At 35.9% G+C, this 12,565-nt stretch overlaps 1 protein-coding gene across 2 annotated transcripts in view; it reads left to right on the top strand.

Moving 5' to 3' along the window:
• The first annotated feature begins 2,170 nt into the window (after positions 1 to 2,170).
• Yeats4 (YEATS domain containing 4) overlaps positions 2,171 to 12,565 on the top strand; it is a 43,540-nt gene continuing 33,145 nt past the window's right edge. For both annotated transcript variants that reach the window (XM_076853097.1, XM_076853096.1), the window contains exons 1-4: positions 2,171 to 2,454; positions 5,152 to 5,271; positions 8,106 to 8,172; positions 8,275 to 8,369. In XM_076853097.1, the coding sequence (XP_076709212.1) occupies positions 2,404 to 2,454; positions 5,152 to 5,271; positions 8,106 to 8,172; positions 8,275 to 8,369 (333 nt within the window). In that variant the 5' untranslated portion in view covers positions 2,171 to 2,403. The remainder of the gene's footprint in view (positions 2,455 to 5,151; positions 5,272 to 8,105; positions 8,173 to 8,274; positions 8,370 to 12,565) is intronic.

Genomic DNA, 12,565 nt, shown 5'->3' on the forward strand with positions numbered 1-12,565 from the left:
TGAGACCCTGTTTCTAAATAATATATAAAAATAGAGCTGGGGGTGTGGTTCAGTGATTGAGTGCCCCTGAGTTCAATCCCCAGTACAAAAAAAAAAAAAAAAACAATATGAGCTTTGGGCTGGGTATATGACTGAGTGGAAGAGTGCTTGCCTAGCACATGTGAGGCACTGGATTCAATCCTCAGCACCCCATAAATCAATAAAGTTAAAAAAAAGAATATGAGCTTCATCATATCAGGATACTCGAAAACAAGTGGAAAACAACAACAACAACAAAAATTCATCAAAGTAGAAAGTGACAGCTGAGAAACAGCACATATCCAAGAAGTGTCAGGATAGCCCAACCCAGGCTGACTGAAGAAACAGAGATTACAAAAATTGAGTGAAGAGGAAAAACAATGGTTGTGGGAGGTTTTGTTTTAGTGTTTTTGATCTCAATTATTTATCATATAATTAAACTCACAAGTCAATTTTCCTATGTAGAGAGCAGAATTAAAATATCAATGGGGCTGCAGTTGTAATTCAGGGGTAGAGCGCTTGCCTAGCACATGTGAGCCACTGCGTTCAATTCTCAGCACCATATAAATAAACAAATAAATAAAGATATTTTAAAAGTTTGCTAAACAAATTATTAAATATATCAATGTTTGATCATTTTCAAAAGAAATTCAATTCCTGTGTTGTTATGTGATATGAAATATCACAACTGAATTCTTTTTGTTAAACATTTATTTTTTAGTTGTAGATTGATACAATACCTTTATTTCATTTTTTTAAAAATGTGGTGCTGAGCATCAAACCCAGTGCCTCACGCATGCTAGGCAAAGGCTGTACCTCTATAAAGCCACAATCCCAGCCCCACAACTGAATTCTTTATATGACACTAATTATAATTAAGCCCTCAGCATATTTGTTGCATTTCTATTTAGTAGAATAATTTTTAAAATATTGTCTTAAAAGTTGCTAAATGGAATTATTAAAAATTATAATCAGGCTGGGGATGTGGCTCAAGCGGAAGTGCGCTCACCAGGCATGCTGTGTGGCCTGGGTGCCATCCTCAGCACCACATACAAACAAAGATGTTGTGTCCGCTGAAAACTAAAAAATAAATATTAAAATTCTCTCTCTCTCTCTTAAAAAAAGTTTAAAAAATTATAATCAGTAATTAGTTTTTATTTTCAGTTATTTCTATGCTTTAAAATGTTAACCTTATATTGCTTTTTCTTGAATTTCCATTTTAGAATACTGATTTCCCAGGACAGAAGTTTAAATTCTATTTCCTTCCTTCTTATCCTTATCACACATGGCACCCTTCCCCAAAGTCCATCCTTCCAAATGTAATTTTTTATTTGTATTTTTATTAAGTCAATTCTCAGTACTTAGGTAGCCCTAAATGCAAGTTTGTTTTCCCTAAAGCTAGGAACTGGATAATTCTTAAATCTGCTTAGTTTTCTGTGTATCTGTCATGCTTTCAACTCCCAAACTCCAGGTCTAACTTTTAAATTTCCTCTTGAAGCTTCAGAGATGGCTGAAATGTTTTCTATTCCATTCTTCTGAAGCACTATACCCCAAAGGCTTCTAACTGAATCTCACATGAACTGGTTGCTATGTAATTTTCTCCTTCGTGGTATGTTCCCTCATTTTGGTGTGTCACATCTCCAGGACCATTCTGAGAAAGGGTACATGAGATTTTTTTTGAGATTTAGCATGTCTGAAACTTTCATTCTATGTATGTCCTTGGTTGATGATTGGCTAGGTATTGGAGACTAAATTGGTGGTGATTTTCCTTGAGAATATTGAGTAGTGCTTTACTTGCTCCCTAAGTTCCAATGTTGACTTTGTACCATTGATGCTATCCTGATTTCCTTATAACCTTGAAGTGTGTGGTATCTTCTCTTTAGCTCCATGCTCTAAAAGTTCACCGTGATATGCCTTGGCGTGGATCACTTTTGTGCTGGATGCCTGATATAATCTTTCAGTGTATAAACGCCTGCCCTTAAGTTCGGGAAAACTTTCTGAAATCTTTTATTATTTCCTTCCTTCCGTTTTCCTAGTTCTCTCCGGAACTTCCGGACATAGCCTCTCCAGTTGTTATGGCAGCGGCCAGACGCGTGCGCAGTGTGCGCGGCGTGAGCGCGAGCCCATCGCGCCTGCGCACGGCGTCGTAGCCGCTCCTCCTTCCGCTCCGCTCTCCAACCGCGCGGGGCTGAATGGCCTACCCTTACGCTACCCGAGTGGAGGAGCCGGCTGTTACTCAGTGCCGCAAGTCTCGGTGACTCGCTCTCCTTCTGTCAGGACCCCTCCACCGGCCCGCGCGGGAGGAGCGGGGCCTTTGAGGGGAGCGGCGACCCCGCCGGCCCCGGTCTCTTTCCCTGGCGGCAGCGGCTTCTTCCGTGGGACAATATGTTCAAGAGAATGGCCGAATTTGGGCCTGACTCCGGCGGGAGAGTGAAGGTCAGTATGCAGCCAGCGTCTCTCCCGTGGGGGGGCTCTCCCGCCCCGGTTCCTTCCTGCTCCGGGCGGGAAGGACCGCTTGGTTCCCTTTAGCGCCTTCCCTACTCGGTCTTGAACCGTGTACTCAAGGCTGAGAGCGAGTCAAAACCTCTGAGCGAAAAGTTGGATGTTCATTGGCTCAACCTCCATGCGTCACCGCCACCCTTTCATCCCCGCCAAAAAGTAAATCTTGTTGGGGGTGACTTGGGAAATGCTGAACCTGGCGGCTGAGGAAACAGGTCACGCTGAGGGCTGGGAATTCCTGGTATGCTGCACAGAAGCTGTCTGCCCAGGTCATTGGTAAAGTGAGGGCGTCGCCCTCCCGATTGTGAGGATGATAAAGGTAGCATAGTCGATGAGCACTCAGCTACAGAATTTGCAGATCCTGGACTGGAAGAATCTCCATAGTATTTACAAATAGGAGATCTGAGATACCTGGACATAGATTTACCAGAGTTCTGGCGATCACAGAGCTCCATAGCTATGGCCACGATGTCAAGACATACAAAGACCGTGATACTGTGCCTGGAACAAGGAGAACTTTTAGTAAATGTCATCTTTTGTTTTTAATGAACATTATCATAGAGCCTAACATAAAGTTGGACATTATGACACTCCCCTCGCTTTTATACGTCTACCATCATGTTAGTTTTTAAGGCAGGGTCAGCTGGTTTCTAATAAAACACCTGTGTTTACTCTTCTGATTCTTAATTTATCACAGGAAGGAATTTTTCCTTTCAAAGAAAGCATCCACTTTTGCATCTATCTACTTAGATTTTCTTAGAGTCCTTATCTGTGTCATTATTTTTATATTAAAAAATTTCAATTATGGTATGTACACAACTATCACTCTGTTTTAATATTACTTGTAAAAATGCAACCCTTTGAAAATTCCAGAAGCACTGAAATTTCATAAAAAGAGATGCCAGATAAAAATTCATAGTAGCAGAGATATAAATTATACATTTTGCCAAAGCTTTAGGGCAGGGTTTTGGACTGATAGGAAACTACTACAAAACAAAGGGTCTGAGGGTTAAAACATTAGATTTTGAGCAAGACATTTACTTATATCGTGTTAAATTCTAAAAGTTTCAATCCAGGACAACCTGAAATTAAGCCTGTAGCCCTCAAGTGATTTTCACCTAAAAATAGTCATGTCAAGATGCAAATTAGGGATCTATTTCTCCTTGCTGATTTTTTCTTTACTCTTTTAGGCATCTTTTTCCAATTTAGATAACTTTCATCCAGGTAGTAAATATATTGACAAGTGGTTCCTTTTTGTTTTTAATGAACTCTACAAATTCCTAGTGAATAACTGGCAGCTGTGGGATCTGTTGTACACTCACCAGGTCAACACCCTTGCACTCATTTGGTCAAACCTTGAACCTGTGGCCCCATCTTATGGTTGCTACAAAACTCATTGGTAGCGCTTACTATAATTATTTGTTTGCATACAAGCTGCTTGGCTTCTTCTGAACATTTTTTTTTTTTTTTTTTTTTTGTACTGGGAAATGAACCCAGAGGCACTCTACAACTGAGCTACATCCCCAATCCTTTTTACTTTTTGAGAAAGGGTCTCACTAAGTTGCCCAGGCTGGCCTCAAAACTTGGGATCTTCCTTCCCTAGTAGCTAGGAGAACAAACAGGCGAGTGCCACCATACTCTACCTGCACTATGTTTAGATTTATAGGTATTAGATTTTGTTGACTATTCAGCCTGAACTTAAAATTCTCCACTGTATTCACTTTTTCTTATTTCTTATTAATTATTGTTGATTACATTGGAATAGCACTTTTCACATACAGTATGTCTTTTTGTCCTTCAGGTACATTCCTTCTGTTGAATATTTGGTCTCAGAGTCATGTACTACACTAAATATTTGCTCTTCGCTTGAAATTTTTAATCTCTTTTCCATCATAATCTGAACACATTGCCATTATGCTAATCGAATATGGCAAGAAATGTATTTACATTACGGAACTGAGTACAAATGTAGCAAACATGCCATTGGCCAGTGTTTACCAACCTTTGGTTTTCTAAGTGCCACTTTACCATTTTTGCTATATCTGAATCCAGTTATGATATTGATTAACATTTATATTAAAAGCAATTCAATTTTTAAAAGAATCTTCCTAAGCATTTTGAAATTGTGGGTTTAAAGTTCTAGTAACATTTTTTCTAACATTTTAAAGTAAATCCATAAATAATAAAATGAAAAATATTTTCTCTTCTTATAGCTAAAATATTCACACATACTGCCTTTGATTTTTATTCTGTGCTTTGGTAAACACTGCCATAAGCTAATTAGTAAGGCCATTACCATCAAATGATGCCAATTAATTTACAGTTTTTATTCAGATGCTTAGCTTTCAGGTTTGTAAAGAAAAGGCCTTTTGCTTTTCTCTTACTAAAACTCTCAACTGCCTTACCTGGTGATTTAAATAAAAACATTTTCAAAGAGAGAACATGGTAATTAATCTGGTATTCAGTTATTTGTGTTAATATGAAATGAGAATGTCTGAAATTGATTTGAGAAAAATCCTGTTGTAACTAAACTATATTGTGAGATTGTCATTCATTGAGACAAGTTTTCAGAGCTCTCATTCTATTTAAGTAATGGTACAATATTTACTGATTTTTAAATTACTTTTCTTTTAGGGGGTTACTATTGTTAAACCAATAGTTTATGGTAATGTTGCTCGATATTTTGGGAAGAAAAGAGAAGAAGATGGGCACACCCATCAATGGACAGTATATGTAAAACCATATAGAAATGAGGTAGGCACTTGTTTTCATTGTAACTTTCTTTGAAGCTACAGTTTGTTTTGTTTGAAGATAAATTGTAAAATTTTTTTATAGTAACTTTCTACCAGAAAACTGGTCCATTATAGAAATGTTACCCACCCCCAAAATTGAAAGAATGAAGCAAGATGACAATCTTCATGTAATTAGTAGATTATTTTCTAAAAATGTTTTCTAATTAAAATTAAGGTAACAAGAATTGTCCTGCTATAAATAGTAAAAATAGACCTTCCGAACATCACATCTTAAGTTAACATAGTATTTAAGCAGCTATTTCAGGAATAGCAGTTAATACTTAAAGTGATAATGTTGTAATAAAACAATCAAAGAATGTAGTCTGGTCACTGGTAATTTTGTTTTGCTTCCAAATCTGCACTTCTTCAAGAACAGCTAGATATTTATTGAAAGAATAAATTATTCAACTTGTTTATATGAATGTAGTAGCATTATTCATAATAGCCCAAATGGAATCAATCCAAACATCTGTCAGCTGATAAATGGATAAGTAACATATTGTATGTCCATTTAATGGGATTTTAAGTTAACTTTTTATTGTACATTGTAATTATACAAAATAGTAGGAATCATTGTGACATATTTATTTATGCATGTAACATAATTTGGTCAGTTTCATTCCTTGGTAACTTCCCTTTCCTTCCCTTCCTCCCTCTGGCCCCCTTCCTGTATTCTACTGGTCGTCTTTCTATTTTCATGAGATCCACCACTCCCCGCTTCTTTTTTTTTTCTCTCTAGCTTCTACATAAGAGAGAAAACATATAACTCCTGACCTTCTTAGTCTGGCTTATTTCACTTTACATAACTTTCAAGTTCTCTCCATTTTCCTGCAAAAGACATAATTTTATGCTTTTTTATAACTGAGTAAAACCCCATTTTGTGTGTGTGTGTGTGTGTGTGTAGAAAACATTTTCTTTATCCATGAATAGAATATTATTAGGCAATAAAATAAAGTACTGATAAATGCCAGCCCATGGATGAAAATTGGAAGCATTATGCTAAGTGAAAGAAGACAATACAGTGTTATATATTGTATATTCTGTATATTTCACTTATATGAAATATACAGAATAGGCAAATTTATAGATGCAGAAAATAGATTAGTGGTTGCCAAGTTGGTGGGAATAAAAAGGAAGTTGGGAATGAGGACAGTATGGGGTTTCTTTTTGCATGTTAAAAAAAAAAAAATGTTCTGGGCTGGGGTTGTGGCTCAGTGGTAGAGCTCTCACCTAGCAAGTGTGGGGCCCTGGGTTCGATCCTCAGCATCACATAAAAATGAATAAATAAAGGTACTGTGTCCAACTAAAACCAAAAAATAAATATTTAAAAAAATGTTCTAAAACATTGTGATGATGATTGTACAAATCAGAATATACTAAAAACCACTGCACTGTGTACTATACAAAGGCAAATTATATGGTATGTGAATCATATTTCAGTAAAGCCGTGATTTTAAAAAACAACCCTAAGTAACTATCTAACCTATCTCTGCAGCCTTATTTCTGTCTGTGCCTCATTTCCTTATATCTTCCATTCTACAATACTGTTATCAAAGGAATACTCTTGAATGTCTTCAAGCATTTTTTTTACCACTCATTCTATTCCTTAAAGTCTTGGTTCAAGTATTGTTTTCTTTGGAACTATTTGCTGGTCCTCCAAAGACTAAATTAGGTGCCCCCCCATACCCATGAACTTGTACCTAATGCCCTCCTAACATGTTATGTTGAATGTGCATTTTATCATCTGTCCCCTATTTCACAGTGAATGTCTCATGCCTGAAGACAAGGCCCTAGTTTTTTTTTGTATTTCATTTAGAGACAGGGTCTCACTGCATTACTTAGTGCCTCACTTTTGCTGAGGCTAGCTTTGAACTCTTGATCTTCCTGACTCGGCCTTCCGAGCCACTGGGATTATAGGTGTGCGCCACTGTGCCCAGAAAAGGTCTTGTTTTATTAAACATTGTATAATTAGCATCTGGTACAGCAATATTGGTAGTCACTCAGGTATTTATAGAAGAAATGAAATCAAGTATTCCCAAAACTGGCTCCAAAGGTGCTTATGAAAATCTGCCTCAGAAAAAAATCCCTACACCATAACAAGTGACAAAGTATTAAGATTATTACAGTATAATCCCAATTTCATTTTTAAAATATATGTAGATATAAGTATATAAAACATTACTGAAAACAAAAAGGTTTGCATTTTTCTTTTTCTATAAGGTTTTTTTCCCCCCAGTATTGTGGATTGAACACAGGCCTTCACACATACTAGGCAAACAGTCTACCCAGACCTTTTTTATTTTAAGACAGGGTCTCACTAAGTTGCCCAGGATGGCCTCAAACTTGCAATCATCCTGCCTTAGCCTTCTGAGTTACTGGAATTACAGGCATGAATCATCACACTTGATTTTGAATTATATTTTTAAAAAGCCAATTTACCAAAGAAGCCCTATTATGTGCTTGTACTAATAAGTATGCTTCTGTGATTCAAAATATAATGGAAAAACAAGGAAGTTTTATATCCATCAGTTTAAGTTGCTTTATATTATCTTTATTTCTGGTAATATTATTAAATGCATAAGGAAGGACATGTATATTTCTTTATGAATATGAAAGAATTCAGCCAAAAAGGGGGGGGAGGCAAACCCCCACCTCCAAATATAATTGATTTTTTTAAAGTTGGATTTCATAAAATTTCAGGGAAGGTAGGTTTTATAAAGTTAGGTCCATATGCTAAATGTATTTCCATTCTAGTTTTCATATGAAGATGATAAAACTAATTAATTTCTATTTCAGGATATGTCAGCATATGTAAAGAAAATCCAGTTTAAATTACATGAGAGCTATGGCAACCCTTTAAGAGGTATAGTATAATCTTTTGATTCATAACATGCAAAATTTAAAAATGATCTAGGAAACTAAATTAGTAATTTATAATTGTTTTATTTTCCCCTCTTCTCTTCAGTTGTTACTAAGCCTCCATATGAAATTACTGAAACCGGATGGGGTGAATTCGAAATAATCATCAAAATATTTTTCATTGACCCTAATGAAAGACCTGTGAGTAATGCTAATCTTTACAAATAGAAAATAGATTTTTTGGTAAATGTGAAAATGTCATAATACTTAATGAATAGCTAATGTTCATTCACATGTATTTTATATAAACCTGTGGTGTGGTATATCTTAACATGAGTTAAGATAACATGTGGTGTGGTATATCTTAACATGGTTTTCTATTTTTAAAGTGGAATGCTTTTTGAAAAGCTTTTTTTCCCCTTCAAATATAGAAAGAAGGGATATAATATAAACATGTTAGAAAGAAAGAAATGGAAATCAAATGATTGCTACAGGGAAAAAAACATTTAAAAATCATGAGTATCAAAAAAAATAAAATTTCTAGTATCATCCAGTTATTAGTAGTAAACAATTTAAATTAATATGCTGTCTGAAATGAGTATCCAGGTTCTTTTTTTTTTTTTTTTTTTTTGGTACTGGGGATTGAACTCGGGGGCACTTGACCACTGAGCCACATCCCCAGCCGTATTTTGTATTTTATTTAGAGACAGGGTCTCAGAGACCCTGTCTCTAAATAAAATACCTTTCTAATTTGATATCATCTAAGCACCTCGCCATTGCTGAGGCTGGCTTTGAACCTGTGATCCTCCTCTCTCAGCCTCCTGAGTTGCTGGGATTAGCTTCTGCATATTTGTGAACACACTCAACCTTTGACTTATTTATTTTTATGTAGTGCTGAGGATCAAACCCAGGGCCTCACATGTGCTAGGCAAGCACTCTTACCATTGAGCCACAACCTCAGCCCCGTCCTTTGACTTTTTTGGACTAGCTTATTTCACTTGGCATGATAGTCTTCAGTTGCATCCATTTACTACCCACAAATGCCATAATTTCATTCTTCTTTATGACTGAGCAATACTCTGTTGTGTATAAATGCCACATTTTCTTTCTTTCTTCATTCGTTGAAGGGAACCTAGGTTGTTTCCATAATTTGGCTATTGTGAATTGTGCTGCTATAAATATTGATGTGACAGCATCACTGTAGTATGCTCATTTTAAATCTTATATACTGAGTGGGATAACTGAGTCATATGTTGGTTCCATCCCTAGTTTTTTGAGTAATTTCCATACTGCTTTCCAGAGCAGTTGCACTAATTTGCAGTCCCACCAACAAATGTATGAGTGTACCTTTTTCTCTATATCCTTACCAACATGTATTATTTATTTGTAATCTTTTTTGGGGGGAAGAGGGTGTTGCAGATATTACCCAGGAAGGTTTTACCATTGAGCCACATCCCCAGCTTTTTTATTTTTTGTTTTGAGACAGGGTTTCACTAAATTGCTTAGGGTCCCACTAATTGAACTTGCAATCCTCCTCCCTTAGCTTCCTGAGTTATTGTGATTACAAGCGTGCATCACCATACCCAGCTGTATTTGTGATTATTGCCATCTGACTAGAATGAGATGAAATCTCACTGTAGTTTTGATTTGCATTTCCCTAATTGCTAGAGATGTTGATCATTTGTGTTTCTTCATTTGAGAAGTGTCTGTTCAGTTCTTTTGCCCATTTACTGACTGAGTTATTTGGGTTTGTGTTTTGGCGTGTGTGTGTGTGTGTGTGTGTGTGTGTGTATGTGAAGTTTTTTGAGTTCTTTGTATGTTCTAGAATTAATGCCCTATCTGAGGAGCAAGTAGTATAGATCTCCCATTCAGTAGGCTGTATCTTCATGTTCTTGTTTACTTTGCTATGCAGAAGCTTTCTAATTTGATATCATCTACTTCATTGATTTTTTAAATTTTATTTCTTGTTTTGTTTTGTTTTTTAAAGAGAGAGAGAATGATTAAATGAGTGAATCTTTTTTGTAGGTGGACACAACTCAATGCCTTTATTTTTATGTGGTGCTGAGATATTTCTTGTTCTTTAGGAGTCTTGGTAAGGAGGTTGGTTCCTATGCCAAAATGCTGGAGTGTTAGGTCTACGTTTTCTTTTAGCAGTTGCAGTGTTTCTAGTCTCATTCCCAGGTTTTTTGTTTGTTTGTTTATTTTTTGGTTTTGTTTTGTTTTTAAGAGAGAGAATTTTTTAATATTCATTTTTCAGTTTTCATTGGACACAACATCTTTATTTTATTTTTATGAGGTGCTGAGGATCGAACCCAGCGCCCCACACATGCCAGGCGAGCGCAATACCGTTTGAGCCACATCCCCAACCTCATTCCCAGGTTTTTAATCCACTTTAAGTTATCTTTTGTGCAAGGGGTTTTAGATTTCATACTTCCATGAATGGGTTTCCAGTTTTCCCAGTACCATTTGTTTAAGAGGCTATATCTTTTCTCCAACATATGTTTTTGTCAACTTTGTCTATTATTAGGTAATTGTACTTATATGACTTTGTCTCTGTATCTTTTATTCCATTGATCTTCATGTCTGTTTTGGTGCCAGTACCATGATGTTTTTGTTACTATAGCTCTGTATTATAGTTTGAAGCCTGGTATTGTGATGTCTCCAGCTTCATTCTCCTAAGAATTGCTTTGGCTATTCTGGGTCTCTTGTTTTTCCAAATGAATTTCAGCACTACTTTTTCTACTTCTGTACTCATTGGTGTTTTGATGGAGATGCTTTGAATCTGTATTAGCACTTTTGGTAATATGGCCATTTTGACACTATTAATTCTGCCTGTCAAGGAACATGGGAAATCTTTCCAACTTCTATGATATTCAATTTCTTTCTTTAGTGTTCTATAGTTTTTATTGTAAAGTTCCTTCACCCCTTTTGTTAGGTTATTATCAAGTATTTTATTTTTTTGAGGTTATTGTGAATGGGATAGTTTTCCTAATTTCTTTTTCAGCAGATAGATTTACCATTGGAGTATAGAAACACAATTGATCTATGAGTATTGATCTTGTATCCTCCTACCTTGCTGACTTCGTTTATGAGCTCTAAAAGTCTTCTAGTGGAGTTTTGGGGCTGCGGGGAGGGGGGGCATCTCCTAAATATAGGATCATGTCATCAGCAAGTAGATAATTTGAGCTCTTATTTGTATCCCTTTAATTTCCTTCTCTTGCCTATTTGCTCTGGCTGGAGTTTCAAGGGCTACGTTAAATAAGAGTGATGAAAGTGAGCATCCTTGTCTTGTTCCTGTTTTTAGAGGAAATGTTTTCAGTTTTTCTCCATTCAATATAATATTGACCTTGGGTTTATCATATGTAGCACAACATCATTTTTAACTTTGTCATTTTTATTTTGAAAATGTTGCTTACCACTGCTTCCTAATTTGTTGTACTGCACCCCAATTGGAAAATATATCTATGAAAGAAATTATTTTTTATCTCATAACTTCTTTTTATAAGACAGCTCTGAGTCACTCTTAGAAGGGTAAAATAATATCTATTGTACTTCCATATTGACTAATCTGTTGCCTAGATTCCCATACAGGTCTACTAGACTGTATCTCATTCTCTAAAAAATATTACAGGTCTACTAGGCTACATCTCATTCCCTAAAAAGTATTTTAGTGTACTTTAAGTATAATGAAACCATTGTACTTTTTCAGTAGCAGGCTTAAGTGATTTCTGATTTACTTCTGTTTTCTAGTAACCTTTTAAAGGTCAAGTCACTACTTTAAAAAAAAAAAAGTTGTATCTGAAAGCAGAATGATAAAATTGGTTTTCATTTCTGGAAATAGGAATTTCTAGGTAGGTAAGACAGTTTTATTGCTCTAAGAATTGTCTAATACCACTCAAAGTTAGTTCAGATTTGTTATTGCCTGTATCTGCATTAATGCCTTTGGAAGTCGGAATAGTGAATTTAGAGGACAGTTTAATGGTCTAATTTTAAAACTTTTTTTATTATAAAAGTCAAATGATTTAATTTAACTAAATTTTTAATTTAAAAGATTTTTAATAAGAAGTGCAAATTAGTTCTGAATTAGTTTCCAGTACTACAACCTGGGTTGCTTAAAACAGTAGAAATTCATTCTCACAGTTCTGGCTGCTAGAAGTCTGAAATCAAGGTATTGGCCTTGTTCTTTCCAAAGCCTCTAGGAAAGGGTCTTTCCTTGCCTTTTCCAGCTTTTGGTAATCCCAGGTGTTCTTGGCTTTCAGCAACATAACTTCAAACTTTACTTCCATTTTCACATGGCCTTATCTCTCTCCCTGTCTCTATCTCATCTCCTCTTATAATGATACCAGTTATACTGGATTAGAGTCCATCCTAATGTCTGCTCGCTCACTTGGGCTCAC

The sequence above is a fragment of the Callospermophilus lateralis genome, chromosome 4 (assembly GCF_048772815.1).
Source record: "Callospermophilus lateralis isolate mCalLat2 chromosome 4, mCalLat2.hap1, whole genome shotgun sequence".
In the NCBI taxonomy this organism is placed as follows: domain Eukaryota; kingdom Metazoa; phylum Chordata; class Mammalia; order Rodentia; family Sciuridae; genus Callospermophilus; species Callospermophilus lateralis.